At 41.1% G+C, this 25,536-nt stretch overlaps 1 protein-coding gene across 1 annotated transcript; it reads right to left on the reverse strand.

The window, feature by feature from the left end:
- Positions 1–6,124: 6,124 nt before the first annotated feature.
- On the reverse strand, positions 6,125–21,258 carry LOC105749011 (zinc finger protein 260-like). The gene is made up of 6 exons (XM_031940778.1): positions 21,000–21,258; positions 20,246–20,344; positions 19,351–19,403; positions 12,296–12,422; positions 11,012–11,107; positions 6,125–8,840 (listed from the first exon to the last, which is right to left on the reverse strand). The coding sequence occupies exons 3-6, from the start codon at positions 19,381–19,383 to the stop codon at positions 7,084–7,086; spliced, it is 2,013 nt and encodes a 670-aa protein (XP_031796638.1). The 5' UTR covers positions 19,384–19,403; positions 20,246–20,344; positions 21,000–21,258; the 3' UTR covers positions 6,125–7,083.
- Between the last annotated feature and the right edge of the window lie 4,278 nt (positions 21,259–25,536).

Raw genomic sequence — 25,536 nt, forward strand, 5'->3', positions numbered from 1 at the left:
TCCACATTGGTTACATTCATAAGGTTTCTGTCCAGTGTGGATTCTTTGATGTGCAGTAAGCTTCCTTATGTCTAAAAACCTTTCCATATTGGTTATATTCATAAGGTTTCTGTCCAGTGTGGATTCTCTGATGTCCAATAAAAGATACCTTATGTATAAAAGCTTTTCCACACTGGTTATATTCATAAGGTCTCTCTGCAGCATGGATTTTATGATGAAGAGGAAAATTATTTTTATATTTGAAAGACTTTCCATATTGGTTACATTCAATAGATTTCTCTGTAATGTGGATTCTCTTAAGTCCAGTAAGAGCCCATCTTTCTGTGAAAACTTTCCCACTTTGATTATCTTCATTCGATTTCTCTCCACTGTGGATTTTCTCAAGTATATCACAGATATCTCTCCAAGAGAAGTGACCAGGACCATCATTAATGAATCTTGGCTTGTGGGTTTCTAATAAAGGAAGACTTAGCTCTGGAGTATATTCTTTCATTTCAAGCCCGATTTTTCTTTCTGGGAAAAAAAAAAAGAAGACAACAATAAAACAAATACAGACCCTCTTTCCTCCATCAGTAGAATAGAAACTCAGTAATTTTCTATTTCCCAAAATAGCCATTAAATGTCCATAATCAGTCACTTAAAAATCATATTAGCTCACATCCCAAGGATGATTTAATTTTTAAAGGGCTTTGTGCTCAAATACATTGTCTCCTTACAGTAAGCCTGTGACGATAAAGAAAGTGCCTTCATTCTGACTGTACGCTCAGCTCAGAATGGTTGAGGGAGTTGAACCAAATCCCAGCAGATGAGACTGGAATTCACACCCTGTGGATGGGTATGCTCTCACTATTGCATTTGATAAATTATCTCCACTCTCAATTTACCCCTTTCCCTTTCATTATCTGAACTTGCAGGTAATCACTTTAATTTTATTTATTTTTTCTACATTGTCTGAGATCACATTCACAATACTAACACTCTTGCTTTTCACAAGTTTTTTTTTTTTTCTTTTTATCTAAGGCATATGTGATTTAGTTCTGATCCCTTCCTTCTCCCCCCCCCCCCCCTTTTTTTTTTTGAGATGGCCATTACTTATTTCTTTTAAAAATGTCATTGTCTTTCTCTCTAAAATGTAGCACTGACTTCAGGGTAACTCCTTGAAGCCTCAGGCACCACAACTTTCATAGCCGTGTTGGCACCCACTCACCTGGAGAGCAGCTCCTCAGGCCTTCCTGGTCCAGCATCCATTGTGATTTTCTTTGCTTAAAATAAGAGATCACATATTCACTGGGAACTAGAAGCCCTGAAGAAGGAAATCAGGGAAGATGGAGAGAATTTTGTCATTTAGTTCTACTGAGGGAAAGGATGAAGATCCAGAGCTGCCTCCATTTTGAGATTTGCCCTGTTACATTCACACATATCAGTCTATACTCATCCATTAGTGCTTATCAAGCAAGGAACTCCCAATAGGATGTGCCCCATTCTCCTACTGTACCACTTGTTTTTAGAAAGAGCCAAATGCTCTTCCCATACTTCTCCTTTTAGGCTCCATTCTGGCAGAAACTTTTATCCTGGGTAAAAAGAGTTAATGGACTTGAGATGGCTTGAGGCTGATCAATATGGACCTTGGTCTTACAACCCCTTCTTCATAGAAGGAGAAATTCATCCTATAGTTTACATTATCTATTATCTGAAAATTATCTAAAAATTTAAGGGGAGCCAGTAGTGCAGTGGAGATAGATATAATGTATCTTAGTTTAAATTAAGCCTCAGGCTGTTACTAACTGTATACCCCTTTGTAAGTCAATTAAATCTGTTTGCCTTAGTTTCCTCAGCTCTTCAATGGGGATAACAGTATCATCTAACTGGGAAGGTTAATATGACATAAATTGACAAATTCTGCTTTATCTTTCATTTACAAACAAGCATTTCTATAACATAATACAATAAACAAGAAGATTGAACACGAAACTGCAAATCTACAATGTACAACTTGCCAAATTATCAAGTAGATTTTTTTCCTTGATTTTGCCCATCCCCATGCTAGAGATGGCTACCATTATATAAATATACACACAAATACATACATACATACATATATATATATATATATATAAAAACACATATAAATGTGTAAAATTTTACTATACTTCTTTCTACCTATTAGTTCTTTATCTGGATGTAAGTAGAATATTTCCTTCTTTATCTATAATTTGGGGACTTACAATAGTCAAATAGTTCATTTCCTGTAAGTTGTTCTTATATACTATTGTTGGCAATATATTGTAAAGAAAACAGATGGCACAAGACTTGGCAATGGTAGTTGAAAAGAAATGCTTATTCCCTTTCACCTCTTTCCCACTATTCATGATGGAATTTGAGGGCAAGGGGAAGGCAGATCAGGGACAAACTTCCTATACTGGGAACAACTAGGATTTTGGGATATAAATTGATACTTTTAAAAAAGAAAAAGTGGAAAGTGCCCCTATAAAGGGTGGGGGCAGTGGTCTCTGAGGTAAAGGCCAGGGACCAGGTGGAGGAACTTGACAAAATGGAGTCACTTTGGACACTTTGCTACCTCCATAGGGACCCAGAGGGAATGTGTCCTGGAAGCCTCAGACCTCTTCCTCAGGTGAGTGCAGTCCATCCATGATCTGAGCACCATAAGCAGTCGCAAGCATTTCCGCAGATACAGATGATGGTGTGTGAAGCTGGCAACGCTTTATGTACAGATCCTTTATTAGGTATAACACTGTAGGAACAACACTCCTCAGTTCTGTGTTGCAAGCTGATCCACTAGGCCCTCGGTAGCACTAACAATATCTGGCGAATCAGCTCTCTATCAGGCTGTAGGCAGCAAACCATCCTGAGTTCTCAGGAAATGATTGGTCACTGCATTGATCAGAATTTTTATACATACAAGAATGCATATCCTATGGATACACCTGTACACACACACACACACACACACACATACATGCACATTTGTATCAATCAAGATTCCCCTTTTTAACATTATTTGCTTCCCCGCCACTGATAAAACAAGTAAAACAAACTCCATTACATGCAACATACCATGAATCTGAAAAGTAAAGCAAAACCCAGTGACTATATCCTACAAAATGCTCCTCAGTCCACCAGTCTTCCACCTTTAAATGGCAGGCAGCGTGTTTCTTCTCATTGTTCCTCTGCAACCTTGGGGACTGAGCACCAGCCCTGAAATCAGGACAACCCTGATGGGGGAAAGATTCCAATCTTTGATTCCCAACCCCCCCTAGTTAATGTAAATTACCCTTTGACTCACAAATCCTGGTCCCTTTGAATTCCAATAGAAGATGTGGACCTGTCCCAGCCCCACCCAGATCTTAGCCAACTTTGGGGCTACACCCTAAAGCCCCTGGAGCTAAGTCTCGGACTTAAAAGGGCCACGCTGGGAACCCCACTTTGCAGAGATTCCAAACATGCGGGCCATGCAGGACCTTCTGTCCAGTGCCCTCCTTATCTCTATCTTCACCTATCTCCTACTTCTAAACTCAATAAACCTCTTTTATCAATCTAGCTCTCTGGGCCAATAAATGCTTTTATTGGGAATTCGTGCCGCTACTAGACCTCAAATACCTCCATATCCTTGTGCCGAATCTAAGGGGGTTGCAGGGGAACTCTGACTCCCTGTACCCCAAAGCTGCCACTAGACCTTAACTAAACCCTAATTTCATTTAGGTACCCCAAATCTACACCTCAACATGTGGTCTACACCTCAACAACCCGAGTTCAAATATGGCCGCAGACACTTAACCCCAGCTGCCTCACCAAAAGCAAATAATAACAAGTATGTGGGGACTAAAGCTTGCAGTCTTGTGTCTCAGCTGCTTTTTAATGGTGTTCTCACAGTCTGGTGATAGGGAAGTTTGCTCTTGGTCTCTTCTGGCTGACTTGTTTTCCCTCTGAGAAGCTTTCCCTTTACTGTCTTCCCTTTTAAGTCTCCTTAATTTGCCTCAGTATTTGTCCTGGCCTCGTGGCTGCCCTTTGGCCCCCACAAATCTGTAGAGAGTTTGATGTGTGGGCAAGGTCTTAGGAACTCCTGGATACTTACTTCCATTGCATCATCACCATGTCTCCTCCTGCTCTTCATTTTCTAAGAAGCTACTTGGATTTATGGCCAAACAAAGGGGCAGGGCTTGGAGACAGGAGTCCCTCCTCTGCATTTCTGCCTCAGTATCTCAATTAACATTAGGGCTGATCATGGGGAGGGTCTGTTTGCTCCTTGGTTCGCCCATTCTGGCCCATTTCTTCAGGTCAGACTTGAAGATGGAGCTGGGCTCTGCATCAGTCCTGGAGGGAAGGTCTGGGCTGCTCTTGTTGCTGTTTTCCTGGGGTGCTGAGTATTGCTTTATTACAGACTTTCCCCCATGGGCAGCAAGGGGGCCTACATCCAAAGTGGTCTGCTCATTCACTTCCTGCTCTCAGGTCTATTTGTGACCTGGGTGTGAGGAAAGCAGATTACTGCTGGACTCTGTCCCTTCTGGCCCCCTAATCAGCTCTGCTGGCTGCCTCAGGGCAGAATTGTGGGTTCCCCTTTATTCTGAGGTTCCCTCCCTATTTATTCCATTCCTAGCTGGGCTGGAGTGAAGACCCTTCCTTGCAGCCCAAGCCTGAGACATGGCCCTGCTTCTGCTAACCCTAACTTCCTGGCTTCCTGCCCCAGGGCCTCCCTCCCCAGGACATATTCCCTTGACCCTGGTTATGTAACTGGGACCTGGATCAAGGGTGACAAAACATCCTGTTGCAGCTTCCTAATGTGTATCTGAGTCGTGCTGCCCTGTTACACAGGATCTGACTGCAGGAATACTCCCTATAAGGCGTCTTCTTCACCATGTAATGCCAGAGAAACTGAGCAAGATAAAGATTAGAGAGTATTTAATAATTTATTAAGTGGAGAGATATACTGGGACCAAATGGATCCATGGTTTGGTCCCGGGACTGAATGAGACTATCATCTCCAAGAGTCCAGCAAACCGTGAGTTCTCAAAGACATATATATACTTGGCTCAGATTCAGGGGGTAGACTGAGGTAGGGGTGGAGTCAGGGTGCTGACTGTACCCCTGCTGCTGACTGTACAAAATCCATCTTTTCTTTAATTCTGTCCTCTTTTAAATGATCACACAAACTTTTTTTTTCTCCCAGAGTATGCTATACTTGCCTGCTTTTCACAAACTCTGTAGAATTTTCTTTAGAATAAATCACTGGAATCAGTTCTGCTGAGGAAGAAATTTCCCATCACCCTCTAGTTCTCCTCAGATCCATCTACCTCACAGACAAAACACAAACTTTTTTCCTGATTACACATAAAACATTTCTCAAGTTTTTTTTTTTTTCCCCAAATGATCCTATAAAATGCTTTCCTCAGAATTCAATGAGACTCTTACTGACTATGGTTCTGGAAGCTGACTCTGATACTCAAAAATGGTATGACCTTTGAGCAACTCCCTTCTGTGCTTCAGTTTCCTTCTGGAAATTGAAGGGAGTTGGATTCTTGAATTCTGAAGGGACTTCCAGCTCCACATCTCATTATTTTTGTTGGTTTAGGAGTTGGTGACATTCAGGGATGTGGCTGTGGACTTTACCCAGAAGGAATGGGGCCTCTTGGATGATCCTTAGAAGGAGCTGTACAAGGAGGTCATGTTGGAGAATGCCTGGAACCTGCTTTCCCTGGGTAAGGACATTTGTCTTGCTTACTCTAAATCTGAAATCAAAGGGGATATCTTTGGGTTCAGGGTCTGGGGAATGTGGGGTGGGAGGAGGTGGGGATGTGGGAAAGGAAAGTGGGAACGGAGTGTGGATCACAACATAGTTTCCTCACTCCCTCTGTATTTGCTTGCATTTTGGTTTTTTCCAGTTATTCTTTTTCTTTCTTCTTGATCTGATTTTTCTTGTGCAGCAAGATAACAGTATAAATGTATATATATCGGATTAGACATAGAACATGAATTGGACTACCTGCCGGTTAGGGGAAGGAAGGGGAAATTTGGAACAAAAGGTTGTGCAAGGGTCAATGTTAAAATTACCCATGCATCTGTGTTGAAAATAAAAAAACTTTATTAAAAAATAAATAAATAAAAGAAAACAATGAAAAATGTGAAAAAAATCAACCCAACAACACAAAACATTATTTGGAATTGCCCTTTAAATGCATGTGTCATTTAATCCAATGGATGTCATGAATCAATAGAAATATAAATTTTAATAGTAATTAGCTTTTACCTGGTTAGAGTTGAAAAGAATGAATTTCTATCTTTAAGTGGGAGTTTGTCCAGTTTTTCTTCCATTTTTTGACCTCGCATATGTGGGAACATTTTTATAATATTCTGTTTCAAAATCAGAATAGAGATGATGGTGCAGTAGATAGACTGGTAGGCCTTAAGACATGAAGACTGAGTTTTAATCTCAACTCAGAAACTTGATAGTCAAGCCACAGGGTCTCTGTTTAGTTCAGTTTCTTTCTCTGTAAAATGGGTTCTCACAAGGATAGAGCAAGACAATATTGCCACAGTGATTCAGTGAGGCACTATCTGGTCCAAGGAGGGTTTCCATCTAGTGGTTTGTGTTGTCAGTCCCACCAGTCTGTGATCTTCATAGGAGCAGGGGACACCCTTTACAGCTCTCTTTTGCTTCCTACATGCCAAGGTCTGGCATGTATCAGGCTCATAAATGCTTGTTAACTTGAAGAAGTTCTAAGAAAGTGATCCTAGAATATCAACCCAAGTCTTCTGAGTACAAATGTAGAGATCTTTCCATTATACCATGTTGCCTTACAAGTACGTGACCAGGTGGAAAAGGATACAATAAGGCTAAGAAACTGTCTGCCATCCTTAGTCATATTTTATTTTTCCTTCCTCATGTTCCATCTAGTCTTATAACTACCGAAGGCTAAGTGTGGAAGGCATCAGCACATCTAGCACATCTTGTCCCAATGTTCTCTTCCTAAGTCATTTTCCTCTTTACTTTAATTCTTTTACCTTTCTTCATAGATCTGGCAAGAACCAATCCAATTTTATATAAAACCCTTTCCACATTGGTTACATTCAAGGTTTCGTTCCAGTGTGGATTCTCTGATGTCTAGTAAGAGAATTCTTTCTTCTAAAAGCCTTTCCACACAGGTTACATTCATAAGTTTTCTCTCCAGTGTGGATCCTTTGATGTTCAGTAAGAGAGACCTTGTCTAAAAAAGCCTTTCCACATTGGTTACGTTTATGAGGTTCCTCTCCAGTGTGGATTCTCTGATGTACAGTAAGACGTGCCTTTTTTATAAAAGCCTTTCCACACTGCTTACATTCATAAGGTTTTTCTCCAGTGTGGATTCTCTGATGATCAGTAAGAGTTCCCTTATGTCTAAAAGTCTTTCCACATTGGTTACAGTCATAAGGTTTCTCTCCAGTGTGGGTTCTCTGATGTACAGTAAGACGTGCCTTTTTTATAAAAGCCTTTCCACACTGCTTACATTCATAAGGTTTCTCTCCAGTGTGGATTCTCTGATGTACAGTAAGAGTTGTCTTGTCTCTAAAAGCCTTTCCACATTGGTTACATTTATAAGGTTTCTCTCCAGTGTGGATTCTCTCATGTACAATAAGAGATTCCTTATGTATAAAACCCTTTCCACATTGGTTACATTCATAAGTTTTCTCTCCAGTGTGGATTTTCTGATGTGTAGTAAGAGATACCTTATGTATAAAAGCTTTCCCACACTCGTTACATTTATAAGGATTCTCTCCAGTGTGGATTCTCTGATGTACAGTAAGAGCTCCCTTGTATCTAAAAGTCTTTCCACATTGGTTACATATATAAGGTTTCTCTCCAGTGTGGATTCTCTCATGTACAATAAGAGATTCCTTATGTATAAAAGCCTTTCCACATTGCTTGCATTTGTAAGGTTTCTCTCCAGTGTGGATTCTCTGATGTACAGTAAGAGATACCTTATGTATAAAAGCCTTTCCACATTGCTTGCATTTGTAAGGTTTCTCTCCAGTGTGGATTCTCTGATGTACAGTAAGAGCTCTCTTGTCTCTAAAAGCCTTTCCACATTGGTTGCATCTATAAGGTTTCTCTCCAGTGTGGATTCTCTCATGTACAATAAGAGATACCTTATGTATAAAAGTCTTTCCACATTGGTTACATCCATAAGGTGTCTCTCTAAGATGGATTTTCTGATGTACAGTAAGAGCTCCCTTGTATCTAAAAGTCTTTCCTAATTGGTTATATTTATAAGGTTCCTCTCCAGTGTGGATTCTCTGATGTCTATTAAGAGTTGCCTGTTGTGTAAAAACCTTCCCACGCTGGTTACATTTATAAGGTTTCTCTCTAGTGTGGATTTTCTGATATAAAGTAAGAGCTCTCTTGTCTTCAAAAGCCTTTTCAAATTGGTTACATATATAAACTTTCTCTCCAGTGTGGATTCTCTGATGTGCAGTAAGATGTGTCTTTTTTCTGAAAGCCTTTCCACATTGGTTACATTCATAAGGTCTCTCTGCAGCATGGATTTTATGATGAAGAGGAAAACCATTTTTATATTTGAAAGACTTTTCATATTGGTTACATTCAATAGGTTTCTTTCTAATGTGGATTCTCTTACATCCAGTAAGAGCCCACCTTTCTGTGAAAACTTTTCCACTTTGATTATGCTCATAAAGTTTCTCTCCACTGTGGATTTTCTCAAGTATATCACAGATATCTTTCCCAGAAAAGTGAACAGGACCATCACTGATGAATGCTGGCTTGTGACTTTCTACTACAGGAAGACTTAGCTCTAGAGTACTTTCCTTCATATCAAGTCTGATTTTTCTTTCTGAAAAAAAAAAAAAAAAGAAAACAAGAAAATAAATACAGATACTACACTCCCACACATCTATATTTATATCCTCTTCCTTCTATCAGTAGAACAGAAACACAATAATTTTCTATTTCCCAAAATAGCCATTAAGTGTCTATAATCAGTCACTTAAAAATCATATTAGCTCACATCCTAAGGGTGATTTAATTTCTTTTTTTTTTTAATTATAATAACTTTTTATTGACAGAATCCATGCCAGGGTAATTTTTTTTACAACATTATCCCTTGCACTCACTTCTGTTCCAATTTTTTCCCTCCCACCCTCCACCCCCTCCCCTAGATGGCAAGCAGTCCTATATATATTGAATATGTCATAATAAATCCTAGATATAATATATGTGTGCAGATCCAGTTTTCTTATTGCACAGGGAGAATTGGATTCAGAAGGTAAAAATAACCCGGGAAGAAAAACAAAAATGTAAACAATTTACATTCATTTCCCAGTGTTTTTTCTTTGGGTGTAGCTGCTTCTGTCCATCATTGATCAAATGAAACTGAATTAGGTCTCTTTGTCAAAGAAATCTACTTCCATCAGATTACATCTTCATACAGTATCATTGTTAACGTATATAATGATTTCTTCGTTCTGCTCATTTCACTTACCATCAGTTCATGTAAGTCTCTCTAAGCGTCTCTGTATTCATCCAGCTGGTCATTTCTTACAGAACAACAATATTCCATAACATTCATATACCACAATTTACCCAACCATTCTCCAATTGATGGGCATCCATTCATTTTCCAGTTTCTAGCCATTACAAACAGGGCTGCCACAAACATTTTGGCACATACAGGTCCCTTTCCCTTCTTTAGTATCTCTTTGGGGTATAAGCCCAGTAGAAACACTGCTGGATCAAAGGGTATGCACAGTTTGATAACTTTTTGAGCATAGTTCTAAACTACTCTCCAGAATGGTTGGATTCATTCACAACTCCACCAACAATGTATCAGTGTCCCAGTTTTCCTGCATCCCCTCCAACAATCATCATTATTTTTTCCTGTCATCTTAGCCAATCTGACAGGTGTGTAGTGGTAGGATGATTTAATTTCTAATAAGCTTTCTGCTCAAATATATTGGATCCTTATCATAAGCTTGTGACAATACAGAAAGTGGCTTCATTCTCACCATGTGCCCAATTTCAGTTCAGAATGGTTGAGTGAATTGAACCAAATCCTTGCAGCTGAGACTGGAATTCACACCCTGTAGATGGGTATGCTCTCACTATAATATTTGATAAATTATTTCTACTCTCAATTTTCCCCTTTCCCTTTCATTGTCTGTACTTTCTGATGATCACCAATTTATTTATTTTTTCTACATTATCTGAGGTTACATTCACAATACAAACACTCTTGCTTTTCATAGGTTTTTTTTTTTTCTTTTTATCTAAGGCATAAGTGATTTACTTCTGATCCATTACTTTTTTTTTCAAATAGCCATTACTTATTTCTTTAGAACAATTATCATCGTAACCCTACACATATTCTTTTAACAAATACAATTTTAAAACATGCATTAAATTATCCACATTTCAAATTATCATATCATGCAGAAATTTAAGTTAATCATTCCATGGCATGAAAGAATAGAAAGATTATTACATGTCTTTAATTGAGAGAGCGACTCAAGGGATTTGATCCCAAAATTTGTCTGTGCTCTTCAATGATAAATTGTCCCATAGGACAACACCTATGTGCACTTATCTATCTTAAAAATAATCTTTCTCAGTGATTTCAAACTATTGTGCTTAAGATTACACTGGTTTAGGGGATTATGCCATGATTTTGTCACATTGTGACTCCTCCAGAATCCTTGCCTAAGTATATTTCTCCAGAGTTATGGCCCATTACCTGTGACCATTTTCATATTATCTGTTTCAGAATCAGAATAGAGCTGGCGGTACAGTGGAGATAATGTAGATAGGGCCTTGAATCAGGAAGACCTGAATTTTAATCCCATCTCAGAACCCAAGGTCCAATATCCAGCTCAAGATACTATTGCCAAGGAAAATCCGAAAGAGAATTCCATGGCTTGTCTTTCCCTCTAAAACACAGCACTGACTTAAGGGTAACTCCACGAAGCCTCAGTCACCACAACTTTCATACACCTGTTGGCACCCACTCACCTGGAGAGCAGCTCCTCAAGCCGCCTTGGTCCAGCATCCATTGTGATTTTCTTTGCTTAAAATAAGAGATCACATATTCGCTGGGAACTAAAAGCCCTGGAGAGGGAAATCAGTTAGGGAAGAAGATGGAGAGAATTTTGTCATTTAGTTCTCCTGAGGGAAAGGGTGAAGATCCAGAGCTGCCTCCATTTTGAGATTCACACATATTAGTCTAAACTCATCCATTAATGCTTGTCAAGCAAGAAACTCCCAATAGGATGTGCCCCATTCTGCTGTTGTACAACGTGTTCTGAAAATGAGTCAAATGCTCTTTCCCCCACCTCCTTTCCTTTTAGGCTCCATTCTGGCACAAAGTTTTAACTTGGGTAAAAAGAGTTATTGGACCTGAGAAGCCTTGAGCCTGATCAATAGGGACCTTAGTCTTGCCACTCCTTCTTCATAGAAGGACAGGAAAATCTGGAAGTTTCCACTATCCATTGTCTAGAAATTACCTAAAAATTTAAGGGAGCAGATAGTGCAGTGAAGATAAACAGTGTACCTGAGCTTAAATTAAGCCTTGGACAGTTACTAATTGAAGACCCCTTCTTAAGTCAATTGACCCTGTTTGCCTTAGTTTTCTCAGCTCTTAAATGGGGATAACAGTATCGCCTTTGAAGGTTGACATGACATCAAATTGACACATTCTTGTCTTTAATTTTCAAACAAGCATGTCTACTATTATCGATTACATTTTTTTTCCTTCACTTTGCCTGTCCCCTGATTACAAAACCATCTAATGGTAGAGATGGCTACCGTTACATAGAAACATGCATACATATACACATAAATATATATATAGATATGTAAAATTCTGCTATACATATTTCTACCTGTTAGTTCTTTATCTGGATACAAATAGAATCTTTATTTCCTTCTTTACCTATAATTTGGGGACTTAGAATAGTCAAAATAGATCATTTCATGGAAGTTGTTCTTATATACTATCGTTGGGAATACATTGTAAAGAAAGCAGATGGCACAATACTTGGCAATAATAGTTGAAAAGAAATGCTTATTCCTTTCCACCCCTTTGCCAACTTTTATGATGGACTCTGAGGGCAATGGGAAGGCAGATCAAGGACAATGCAATGCAAAACACTGCAGGAGGATCCTGTCTCTTGGTCACAAGAGACCAGCACTTTCCTCATTCTGAGAATCTCTCCCCCACCCCCCACCCCCAGACCCTGGACCCAAAGATATTCCCTTTGATTGCAGTTTTAGAATCAGCAAGGGAAATGTCCTTACCAAGGGAGAGCAGGTTCCAGGCATTCTCCAACATGACCTCCTTGTACAGCTCCTTCTGAGGATCATCCAAGAGGCTCCATTCCTCCTGGGTTAAGTCCACAGCCACATCCCTGAATGTCACCAACTCCTAAACCAACCAAAAATCATGAGATATGGAGCTGAAATTCCACTCAGAATTCAAGAATCCAACACCCTTCAATTTCCAGAAGGAAACTAAAGCACAGAGAAGTGATTTGTTCAAAGGACACACTATTTTGAAGTGTCAAGAGTCAGCTCTTAGAATGGTGGTCAATAAGAGTCTTCTTATATTTTGAGAAAAGCATTTTATAGGACCAGTTGGAAAAAAAAAAAAAAACTGAGAAATGTTTTAGCTGGAATTTATCTCCTTGTGGAATCAGGAGGAAAATTTATGTTTTATCTGGAAAGTAGATGGATCTGTGGAGAACTAGAGGGTGATGGGACATTTCTTCCTTAGCAGAACTGATTCCAGTGATATGTTTTAAGAAAATTCTGCAAAGAGTTTGTGAGAAGCTGGCAAGTACAGCATACTCTGGGAGAAAAAAGATTTATGTGATCATTTAATAGAAAACAGAATTAAAGAAAAGGTGTATTTTGTTTTCTGAGAAGCTGGAATAAAGTCTTATCTGATGCAAAATGAGGATTCTGAAGAGATATTCATGAGGATCTGGAGTATACTAATTGAGACAATTTCCAGTGAAGTCAAGTAGAATTATCTATTTTTTATATTGAAGGCCTGAGGTCATTCTGGGTATGATGGTGTCATGGGCAAAACAGCTCACATTCCTAATTGTTTGAAATTGCTTTCATTTGTTTAAAACATTTATTCCTTAATTATAATATTTCATTAAAGAAAAGCAAGAGTAACTAGAAAAGAGGCTTCCTTTATTCATTAAAAACCAAGTTCTTGAGTACAATAATGCTAGATTCTATATGAGAAATAAATGTTTTAAAGAGATGCCTGGAAATCTATCATCATGGGAGAAAAAGCATCATGAAATTGAGTTAAAAACCAACCGACTGACGAGATATTGGGAAGGACGGACAGATCTGAGAATATCCTTCTGCTTGGCAAGGCTTGTTTGTATTTCCAGTCTGCTACATGGACACCATGTGTTTGGCCAATGTACTTGGATTCTGATGGTTTTCCATCTCATGTTTTTCTTGTCTGTTCATGTGATCTGTGGTGTGGGGTTTTTCACCAAATGATGGCAGACACCCAAAGTTGGGGTCTGGTCATATGAAGAATTCACTCTGTCCACACTCTTCGAGAAAAGGTAGATATTTAGGGGAATAGGTTACAGGCAAAATGAAGGGATACAATAGACACCAGGAATGGTCAAAATGAAAAAGAGTTGGGAGAGCATATGAAAGAGAAGTTCCTCAGAGGAACTCCTAATTACCTAGCAGAAAGGGAGAACCCATAAATCCTATATTTCCTAGGGGAAATATAGCAATAATTTCAAGGTTCCCTGACTCTTGAATGCTGCTGTTCTACCAATCTGTCAAGGAGTCAGGAGCCTTCTGGCTTTAGAATCAGTAATCCCAAGGTCCCCCTGGCCTTAGAGTGCTATCGTTCTGACACTATGTCTGTCAGTGATTGTAAAAGTCTTCTGACCTATGGACAGAACAATATTTCTCCCTTCGACTTTAGGGAAGATACATTAGGAATCCTGAGACCCTTTGACTTAAGAGTGTGATTGTTCTGACAATCTGTCAATGATTTCAAAGTCTTCTGGCCTTGCATCAGTCCTAAACACATTCCTGATCGACACATAATCTAGTGGTCAGTGATCACCAAGGTCCTTATACTCAATTAGGATTGGACATTTTGAGTACTCTAGGAGAAGAGATCATGTGACTTCCTGCAACCTGGGCCCAAGACCTGATCTTCTGGCTCTGCAGATCTCTGGGAATAGGAACTATGTGACTTAGGCCTAGTCTCACAGACTTTTTGAGAAAGATTCAGCCAGTCCCATTGAAAAGGAGAACCAGAGAGGGTACATCTCAGGAGGCGATGTTCCCTGCAGTGGAGCAGTGTTCTCCCTGTCCCCTGCGGTGATCTGCAGGATTCTGAAAGGAAGAGTCTGTGGGAATAATGGACTGTAAGCAATGGCAGAAAGAGCCTACAGGGCAGAGCTCCGAAGGGTCACCATGGGGCCTTTCACTATAGGAAGTGTACAGGAAACAGAGAAAGGCCATGGCTCAGAGAAGGAGAATCTAGGCAAAAATGAGAGGGAATAGGGACAGTGAGGAAAAGGAGAGAAATCCTCATTAGAAAGGGGAAGAAAAGTGGATGAAATTTAAGAGATGAACACATGATTAAAGAAAGTGGAGGTAAAGGACTTACAGCATCTTCCAAATGGGACAACAGGAATATACAAATTTCTTTGCAACATATGGAACTTCTACAAAAATTGAGCACTAGCATAAAGAGAGACTGCACCCAAATGTTAAAAAGGTACAAATAATTAAACATCCTTTCATTCCCTGTGAGAAATGGTTGGATTTATTTGATTTCCCCAGTTATGAGAATTAAATTGGAGAAATGAAACTTAAATTAGAAACCTGAAATCTACAAGGCCATCAGAAAAGAATCAAGGGTGGAGGTCATCTTCCCCCAAGAGAAGGTAAGCTCCTTAGCGGCAGGGCCTGACTTTTGTAATCAGGGGTAGTGGCCTGCAATCAGAAAAGATTGCAGCCCTCCTCAATTACCTTCCTCCTCTAGAATCTAAGTACCTTTGGGCTATGTATGGGAGCAGACACCTGTCCTGTAACTTCTGTAACATCCAATTAATAGGGAATCAAGGGAGGGATTGGGCTTCAGGAAAAGAAATAAAATGCGGCCTTTGAAGTCTCAAAGGTCTAGGTAAAAGAAATGTTTCCTGCATTCATCAGTGAATCAGTGGAGTTCTTCAGAAGAGATTTAGTTTCTTCTATTCCCTAATGAAAGAAGAATGAAAATTGATACAGGAATCAGCAACAATGATAAAAACCTAAATGGAGATTTACCAGTGATGTTTTAATGACTGAATCAGAGAACAAGGATTCAGGGATCTCAGAAATGATAATTTTGGGAAAGGAAATGGGAATGATTAAATGATTAAACAACATCCCCAAATTTCTTGCAATCAACTAATGGAGTCCTTAGGGGGAAACCCAGACCCACAACTACGTATTAAGTATGATAGTTAATAGTTTATAGTACATGCAGGAATAATTGAGGATGGAATAATTTCCATCCAAATATGGAAAATATCCATACAGCATCTAGGAATTAAAAGAATTGTATAAATTCATTTGCAAAGCAATCCTTAATGAAATGTCAGACAACCTAAAAGGTAGAGGAATCGTCAGTGTTCATGACTAGGTTGTGTCAACACAATGAAAATAATAAATACCACCAAATCTAATTTAAAAAAATTTTTTTTTGGTGAGGCAATTTGGGTTAAGTGACTTGCCCAGGATCACATAGCTGGGAAGTGTTAAGTGTCTATGGCCAGATTTCTCCTGACTTCAGGGCTGGCCCTCTAGTCACTGCACCACCTACCTGCCCCTTCCCCCCACCCCCAATATAATTTAAACCTTTACTATTATACTAACATTTTTATTCAAATTTTAAAAGCAGGGTGATCTTGGGGAAGACCTTAGTTTCCAAGGAGCCCCAAGACACTTAATGGCTGTGTGACCGTGGGCAAACTCCTGGACACCTATCTCAGTTTTTTCATCTTTTGTCAACCGAGGAACATTGGGGTAAGCTAAGCCAGGATGGCAGAGGGAGAAGGGGAAGGACATTGAAGGGGGAGCAATGTAGTGAAGTCCTCTTCCAAGACTCCTAAGAGATCTGGACAGTGTCACTGAGTGATTGGGTTTTGATGAGGAAAGTCAGAAAAATCAAAGTCCTTCATCCAGTCTGACCCTGGGAAGGGGAGGGGGGACAAGGGAGGCTTGTAAACCCTGGGGAAAAGTCTGGTGAGGAAGACACCTTACAGAGAGTATTCCTGCAATCTTATCCTGTGTAACAAGTCAGCAAGACTCAGATCCACATTAGAAAACTGCAACAAGATGCTTTGTCACCCTTGATCCAGTTCCTAGTCACATAACCAGATTAAAGGAATCTGTCCTGGGGCAGGAAGCCAGGAAGTTAGGGTTAGCAGAAGCAGGGCCATGTCTCAGGATTCGGCTGCAAGGAAGGGTCTTCACTCCAGCTGAGCCAGGAATGGAATAACTAGGGAGGGAATCTCAGAAAAAAGAACCCACAATTCTGCCCTGAGGCAGCCAGCAGAGCTGATTAGGGGGCCAGCAGGGACAGAGTCCATCAGTAATCTGCTCTCCTCACACCCAGGTCACAAACACAGACCTGAGAGCAGGAAGTGAATGAGCAGACCGCTTTTGGTGTAGGCTCCCTTGCTGCCCATGGGGGAAAGTCTGTAATAAAGCAATACTCAGCACCCCAGGAAAACAGCAACAAGAGCAGCCCAGACCTTCCCTCCAGGACTGATGCAGAGCCCAGCTCCATCTTCAAGTCTGACCTGAAGAAATGGGCCAGAATGGGCGAACCAAGGAGCAAACAGACCCTCCCCATGATCAGCCCTAATGTTATTTGAGACACTGAGGCAGAAATGCAGAGGAGGGACTCCTGTCTCCAAGCCCTGCCCCTTTGTTTGGCCATAAATCCAAGTAGCTTCTTAGAAAATGAAGAGCAGGAGGAGACATGGTGATGATGCAATGGAAGTAAGTATCCAGGAGTTCCTAAGACCTTGCCCACACATCAAACTCTCTACAGATTTGTGGGGGCCAAAGGGCAGCCACGAGGCCAGGACAAATACTGAGGCAAATTAAGGAGACTTAAAAGGGAAGACAGTAAAGGGAAAGCTTCTCAGAGGGAAAACAAGTCAGCCAGAAGAGACCAAAAGCAAACTTCCCTATCACCAGACTGTGAGAACACCATTAAAAAGCAGCCAAGACACAAAACTACAAACTTTGGTCCCCACATAGTTCTTATTATTTGCTTTTGGTGAGGCAGCTGGGGATAAGTGTCACAGCCAACAAGTGTTAAGTGTCTGAGGCCCGATTTGAACTCAGGTCCTCCTGACTTCAGGGCTGGTGCTCTGTTCTCCTTACCATCTAGCTGCCTTCCTCTTCGCTCCACCACCCCCTCCCAGTCCCATATTTTCTAGAGAGGATTGAAGTAGAAATAAAGAAACCTTAGATCACGGTCATGAGACAGGCCCTGAATTTTGCCTCAGAAAGTGCTTTCAGCTGCTCTTCCCAGAACCTTGTGGAGTCAAAAGAACTTTCCTTTCCCAGATAAAGTCCAGGAACAACAGTCTTAAGGGTCACAGGAGACCACATTCTGGATCCCTCCCCTGTCCCAGGAGCCTTGGGAAAGTGCCAGAATGTCCCAGGATGGGCAACCTCCTCTGCTCTCCAGCCTTGCTTGCCTCTCTCATGACTGGCCTCCATGTTTTTATGTGAATAGAGCTTCTGATGGCCAAGAAAACACAGATCACTTCCTGAAAGAGAGCCTGGAATGAAAACTCCCAGAAACATCACAGTCAGAATGCAGGGCTTCCAGGTCAAGGAGAAAAACCCCAGAAAGAAAGTCCAGTGCAATTCAGGTACCAAGGAGCCACCCTTAGGACCACACAAAATTTGACAGCAACATTGTTAAGAAGCACAAAACTTGGAAGAGGACATGCCAGAAAGCAAAGGACACGCTCTCAGAGCTAAACAGAATCCATTAAACAAAACTGAATATAATGATAAGGGGAAAAAGGACCTTTAGTGAATGTCCTTACAAGCATCTGATTAAAAAAAAAAAAACAGAAATGGAAAAAACCTTAGAAGTTCAAGCACAAGGGAAGAGAAATATCAAAAAAGTAATCCAGAATGAACTAACCTCAGGGACTCAAAATAAAAGGCCAAATTACTTATATTCAATTATGGTGAGATGATGTATCCCCTGGAATCTCTTTTGGGGCTCACAGAGAGAGTCAAAGTAAAGATGGGAGGGCTTCTGTTATGTCTTGATGATCTCAAGGAAAGACTAGAAAGAAGGAAAGAGGAATACCCTAAGGTGATGGAGAGAAAGGAGGGCTGGGAAATGTTATCTGAGGTAAGGTAGAAAGGAGAAAGAAATGGGTGGGGACATCTGATGTCTGAACTTTAATCATCTAGTCAAAGGAAGGAAAAATACATACAATATAGAGATGAGAGAAATATGTTTTACTCATCAGTGAAAAGAGGGAAGAAGAAAACAGGGAGGGGGAACTGGAGGGAGGATGGACTAAGTGAGGGCTTACTCCTAAGGAAAACTCAAAGGATGTAAAGGAAAATATACTGATCTTCTGGAGGTGAGGGGAACCTGGGGGATTAGCTGTGAATGGGGATTAAGTGAATAAGGAGATTCCATAAAAAGGAATGAAAAACAAGGTCATTGAACCCAGATGAGAATAAAGACCCACCAAGATTCCAGAGGAACAGTGAGAAGAAACACATTGCGTGACACTTAAAGGTTGGAAAACTGGTGGACTGAGGAGCATTTGGTAGGATATAGTCAATGGGTTTTGTTTTACTTTTCAGATTCATGGTATGTTGCATGTAATGGAGTTTGTTTTACTTGTTTTCTCAATAGCAGGGGAGCAGGTGATGTAAAAAAGGGGAATCTTGATTGATACAAATATGCATGTATGTGTGTGTGTACAGGTGTATCCACAGGATACGTACATTTGTATGCATAAAAATTCTGATCAATGCAATGACCCATCAGTTCCTGAGAACTCAGGATGACCTGCTGCCTACCTCCTGATAGAGAGCTGATTCTCCAGATGTTACTCAAGGTGCCGAGGACCCAATGGGCCAGTTTCAAATATAGAGCAGAAGAGTGTTGTTCCTATAGTGTTCCTCCTACTTTTGTGTTTGGTAATGAAAGGATCCATAGGTAAAGCGTTGCCAGCTTCACTGTCCATCTTCTGTGTCTGTGGAAGTGCTTGTGATTGCTGATGGTGGTCAGATCATGGATAGACTGCACTCACCTGAGGAAGAGATGTGAGGCTTCCAGGACACATTCCCTCTGGCTCCAGGCTCCCTATGGAGGTAGCAAAGTGTCCAAAGTGACTCCATTTTGTCAAGTTCCTCCATCTGATCCCTGGTCTTTATCTCAGAGACCACTGCCCCCACCCTTTATAGCGCTACAAACGAAGCAACAGCTAAATCTCTTACTAACCATGGTCACAGCTAACAGAGGGAGACTTTAATTCTAAGCCTCTTTGAAAACCAAGAGAAGGTCCTAGAGCTCCTGGTAGAGTCCTTCCACTTTCTTACCTCTGCATAGCAAAGCCCACCTTACCCACTCCATCACCTTAGTCCCAGGCTGCTTCTCTTGGTGTTCCTAGTCTGGGTGACCTCTATTTGGGACCCTCATAATAAAATGGCTCCAATTTCCCTCCAGTTTTGGTGTCTATATTTGTCCCAGTACTTGCTTGGGCCAGGCCTTGGTCCCCTGAATTCTGGAGAGGGAGAACCATCCCAGAAGGGGAAAAGGGTTTCCATAGTCAAGAAGCAAATCTCCAGAGACTTACAGGGGGTGAGCCTGGTCCTGGCTTTAGGGTAAAAACAGGAAGCAGGCAGGGTAGGGATAGGATGGAAAATGAAAGTGGTCTGAACAGGAAAACCCACCCCCTCCCTCTCTTTCTGTTCTTATTCTCCTCTCCCTGTCCTGTTCCCTGTCCCCAGAGAAAAGGAGCTTGGGATCTCAGGTAGGAGGAGACCAGTCTGTTCCTCAATGGCTCTTGAGTCAGAGCTCTCCCTCCACTGTATCCCTTCTCCCCAACTAACACACACATAATTCTAGATAATAGTGATATTCCTAGATCTAGGAGGGAGGGTTGCCAGGGAAGGTGGGGATGGGGAAGACTGCAGTGGACCCACCAGGAAATGAGCAGGATAAGCCTGAGACAGGAAGACAAAATCCAATCTGGGATTCGGCCCACAAGGCTCTGAAAGAAGAGGAGTCAGAGAAGATAGTACCTGGGAGACAAGATGTATACAAGTCATGGCTGGGAAGTCAGGGATACTGGAGTAACAAAAGTGCTTCAGGGGGATAGCTGATCCTGGGAAAGCAGGCAGACTATGTTCCAACGTCTAACTAGGAGCTAGAGAGGACAGTTAGGATAATCTGGTGGAGCCTGGGCTTGGGATCCCTAAAGGGAAAAGAGAGACAGGGAGCAACATAGCTGAGTCCTCATAGGGAAACAGCCCAAGAACCATGGGCTCAATTAAAGGAGAGCAGGAAAGAGCTTTGGTCACTGTGTCCAGGGTGGGGTCCTGATGGTAGGAAAACGGGACTCAAGGATCCTTAAAGAGGATTGGGTCTGAAGGAGGACATCGGCATCTCTAAGCAAGAGGTGGGAACAGAGATACAAGATGCCAGGGCCCTGATCAGAAGACTGAAAGCTGCGCTCCTGGATTCCTACGGACAAACTCTGAAGTCTGAAAGGAAAACCGAGGCAGGGTGAGCCAGTCAGTTGTACAAGGGGTTGGGAATCTGGAAGGAAGGCTTGGTAGAAAGGGATGTTCCTGGTAGACCTGGAGGACACTCACCACGTGGTCAAGAGAACGAAACCCAATGGCAAGAGCAGCCAATAGATGCCAGGAAATACGGGGGATGTTGGCTCAGACCTACCTGGGAGCTGCAAGCACAGGGCTGGCTTCCGTAAGAAAAGGGGGTCTTAGCGCTGAGAGAAAAAAAGGAGAGAGACCTGAAGTGGATAGAAGAGACGGAGCTCAGCTCTGAGACTTCCTCCTTCCTGCCAACCCTATATGGGAGGGATTTCTTTTTCCCAGAAGCTTCTTCCTGCCCCATCCCCCAGGAGGAAACCCTTCCGTCCAATCATATACACACACAGGATTTAAGGATTCTCATTGCATCTTCCACGTGATCCCTTCCCCCCCACCCCCTTCACTCCCCTCCCTCCCACCAAGCTCACAAACTCCAAACTCCGCCCCAGACTCACACTCCTGCGTCATCATTCCCCTAGCATGTCCCCAGTGAGAACTCCTCCTTCCCTCCTAGACTCAAGTCCTCCTCCTCTTGAGCAGAAACACTGCCCTGCTAAAAGAAGAGGGCGCTAAAAGAATTTTGACCCATTCTGACTCAAAAGAAAAATTAAATTAAAAAAAAAGAGAGAGAGTGCTTCAGTCTACATCTAGACAAAATCGTTTCCTTCTCTGGGTATGGAAGGAGTTTTCACCAGAAGAGTAGCCAGGGATGAGTGTCCTGCTGACTATGGCACAATCCTCCCCAGCTGGTCATCCTGGAACATCGGTATTACTTTGTACATGGTATATTTCAAAGAGAAACAGAGATATAGACACACACACACACACACAGAGAGAGAGAGAGAGAGAGAGAGAGAGAGAGAGAAACAAAAAGTGAGAAACAGAGATTCAGAAAAATAGGGAGACAGAGCAAGAGTCACACAGAGCCAGAGAGTGAAAATCAGAGAAAGAGCCAGTGAGTCAGAGTGGCAAAGAGAAACACAGACACAGAGAGTCATTTTAATTCACTTCTCCAAATGTGAATATATTAAATGTAGGTTTTGGCAATTTCCTTTCTGTTCTTACATATTGTTGCGTTCTTGTGCAAAACCATATATGTGGAAAGAGATTTACGAGAATTGAACCTGTATTGGGTTACTTGGTGTCTATGGAAGCAGGAGGAGAGGAGGGAGAGAGAAAAATCTGGAACACAAGGTTTTGCAAGAGTGAATGTAGAAAAGTCACTTTGCATATATTTTGAAATCTATTGAAACATAAGAAAGAGAGAAAAAGAGAAAAAAACTATTTTTGCATTTTTAAAAACTATTTCTGTGTCGCTAACTGTTTCTTTCTCTTTCTCACTGTTTTTCATTCTCTGGCTTGCTCTGTGTCAGTCTCTGGCTCTTTCCTGTCTCTTTCTCCATTTCTATTTCTTTCTCTTTTTTTTCCAGTTTCGTTCATTCTCAGACTCTTTTTTTTTTTTTTTTTTTTTGCTTACTGTCTTTTGTGTCTGGCTTTCACTCCTCTCTCAGTTTTTTTTTTTCTCACTGTTTTTTTGCTTGCTCTCTCTTTTTCTGTCTCTCACTTTTTCTCTCTGACTCTGTTTCTCTCTCTTCTCTTTCACTCACTCTCACTGTTTCTTTCTCTCTTTTTTACTCTCTCAATGTCTTTCTGACCCACTCTCTCTCTGGATATGTCTTTTTTGATATCTGTGACTCTGTCTCTGTTTCACCATGTCCCTTGGAATCACCTTTTCTTTTTTCTCTGACTTTCATCATCTATTGGTGGTTTTGTGTGGAATAGAGAGAAAGTGAAGAACTTACAGGAATGTATGAATTCTTTTTCTGTATTTTATTTTCATTATTTCTGTGTTTCCCTATGACCTGTATAACATATGCAGGCCCGTATTTCTTCGAGTCTTGGCCAGCTAGAAACATATTTACTTAACCTGAACTGATGACATTTATCAGTATTTGACATTTATTGATATTGAGTCTATTAGGTTGACCAATATCTATTTGATTAAGCCTGAAGGCCTGCTTTTCTATTTCCTAGAAATCAGGGGACTTCAGGGAAACAGAAACCTTCCATTCCAATTTCTCCAAATAGCAACAACCAATTAAAAGCCTCCCTTTCCCCTTCTCAATGCTCTCTTATAAAAACTGTATATCTTTACTATTTCTTTAGCCCTCCAACCAGGAACTTTCTATTTCTTCTCTTGTGATGGGATGGCTCATCCTCCAGAGGTTTTAATAAGCAACCTTTCTCCTTTCTACTGAGTGATCTTTGAGTAGTCATTTTGGGTAAGGGTGTAAAGGGCTGAAACTCTTGAGTTAATGCATTGAGGTCAGACAACCAGGAACTTAAGGCTAGTTACCAATTGGATAATACTCTATAAGCATATCCTTGGAAAATGGCCCTTCCCACTATTCTGTGTTGGCTCAACAACTGGTGTATACAGAGAATTGTAGGAGGTACTAGGGGATGGAGTAAGACTAGCCATCGTCATTTCTGGACCGGAGATGAGGAAGAGAGGTCGTGGAGATTCTGCGTCCATCCAATTTAATCCTACCCCTAAAGACAAAGAATAAAGACCAAGGACTTTTGCTTATCCTGACTCCAGCTGATTCTAAGGCATCCAGGGTGCTAACTCAGTCATCATATTTGGTGCTCAACATGTGGACTACTGACCCTAATTTCACTGAAGAAGTCTCCAGTGGCCAGGAAATAGGGTGAGTATTTTAATTGAGAAATAGGGAACTTACTTTGTTAAGGGCTAAACTAATAACCTTTTCTAGTTGAAATGGGGCAGATACTAGGGAAAGATTCTCCCCCAGCCCCAGGCCCAGCCCCACCTTTACCCCCTCCTCCACCCCGAGGGGGCACTATAGAAAGCATATTTAATTGATCAAGGGACAAGGCTTAATTATAAGTTGGTTGCAGATCGCTAGACTCTTAGGTACATTGGAATGCACGTCCCCTTGGTTCTTAAAGGAAGAAAATATAGACTCAAATAATTGGAAACTAATAGATCAACTATGTGAATACTACAATGATAAAGGTCCTCATTCAATTTCCAAGGATTCATATAACATATTCATATAACATAATGCAATTAGCCTCAAAGAATCCTGCAAGTTATAGAAAAAAGAAAAATTTTCAGAACAGCCAGATGAGGAAGTGTGAGGCAAAAGAGGAGGACAAAAAACTGATTAATAGCAATATCACCAGAGGGCATGGAGAGTTAAGTGAGGATGAAGGGCGTGATGAAGGGCATGGTTATTCTTGCTCTCACAAGTCAGCTTCAACCCTGCCTAAACTGGAGCTGGTTCTTGACAAGCCCCCATCACCTTCACCTTATGGGATGGAGGGAGGAGTAGTGGGAGGGACAGTGACATCACCAGCACCCACCCCCCTCCCCACAATCACCCCCTCCTATGACTAGATTGCAAAAGGCAGTACTTAAAGTCACAGAAGAAGGGCAGGATTTAGCTGATTTGAAAATAGGAATCTATCCTGTGATTCAACAGTTTAACTCTTCAGGTCAAGATAGTAGAAGATACACTCCTTTTGATAGAGAAATCCTCAAAGACCTGAAAAAGGCTTGCATTCTTTATGGGGCTACATCAGCTTATGTTAAGATGTTATTACAGAATTTGGCTTATGAAGTCTTAAACCCTAAAAGGGACCTGTATGTGCCAAAATGTTTGTGGCAGCCCTGTTTGTAGTGGCCAGAAGCTGGAAAATGAATGGATGCCCATCAATTGGAGAATGGTTGAGTAAATTGTGGTATATGAATGTTATGGAATATTATTGTTCTGTAAGAAATGACCAACAGGACGAATACAGAGAGGATTGGCAAGACTTACATGAACTGATGCTGAGCGAAATGAGCAGAACCAGGAAATCATTATATACCTCAACAATGATACTGTATGAGGATGTATTCTGATGGAAGTGGATTTCATCAACAAAGACAAGATCCAACCGAGTTTCAATTGATCAAGGATGGACAGAAGCAGCTACACCCAAAGAAAGAACACTAGGAAATGAATGTAAACTGCTTGCATTTTTGTTCTTCTTCCCAGGTTATTTATACCTTCTAAATCCAATTCTCCCCAAGCAACAAGAAAACTGTTTGGTTCTACACACATATATTGTATCCAAGATCCACTGCAATCTATTTAACATGTATAGGACGGCTTGCCATCTTTGGGGAGAGGGCGGAGGGAGGGAGGGGAAAAATCGGAACAGAAGTGAGTGCAAGGAATAATGTTGTAAAAAACTACCCTGGCATAGGTTCTGTCAATAAAAAGTTATTAAAAAAAAAAAAAAAAGAAGTCTTAACCCCTAGGGACTGGAAATCTATAGCAAAGACAAGCTTAGAACCTGGACAAAACTTGTTGTGGCTTTCTGAATATAGTGAGTTCTCTAGGATACAAGCCCAACAAAATGGTCATAGTGGAGTTAATAGTCCAAACACCTGTGACCAACTAACAGATATAGGTTCTTATGCAGACATTTCAGTATAGATTAATTACCCCTGAGCAACATATGAGCAAATTGCTGCTGGTGCTATCAAACCATGGACTTTTATCCATGGTAAAAATGACAAGAGAGAGGTCTTCACAAAAATAACACAAGGGCCAAATGAACCCCTTGCTGAATTTGTGGGACATTTG

Source organism: Sarcophilus harrisii, chromosome 5, assembly GCF_902635505.1.
Source record: "Sarcophilus harrisii chromosome 5, mSarHar1.11, whole genome shotgun sequence".
Classification (NCBI taxonomy): domain Eukaryota; kingdom Metazoa; phylum Chordata; class Mammalia; order Dasyuromorphia; family Dasyuridae; genus Sarcophilus; species Sarcophilus harrisii.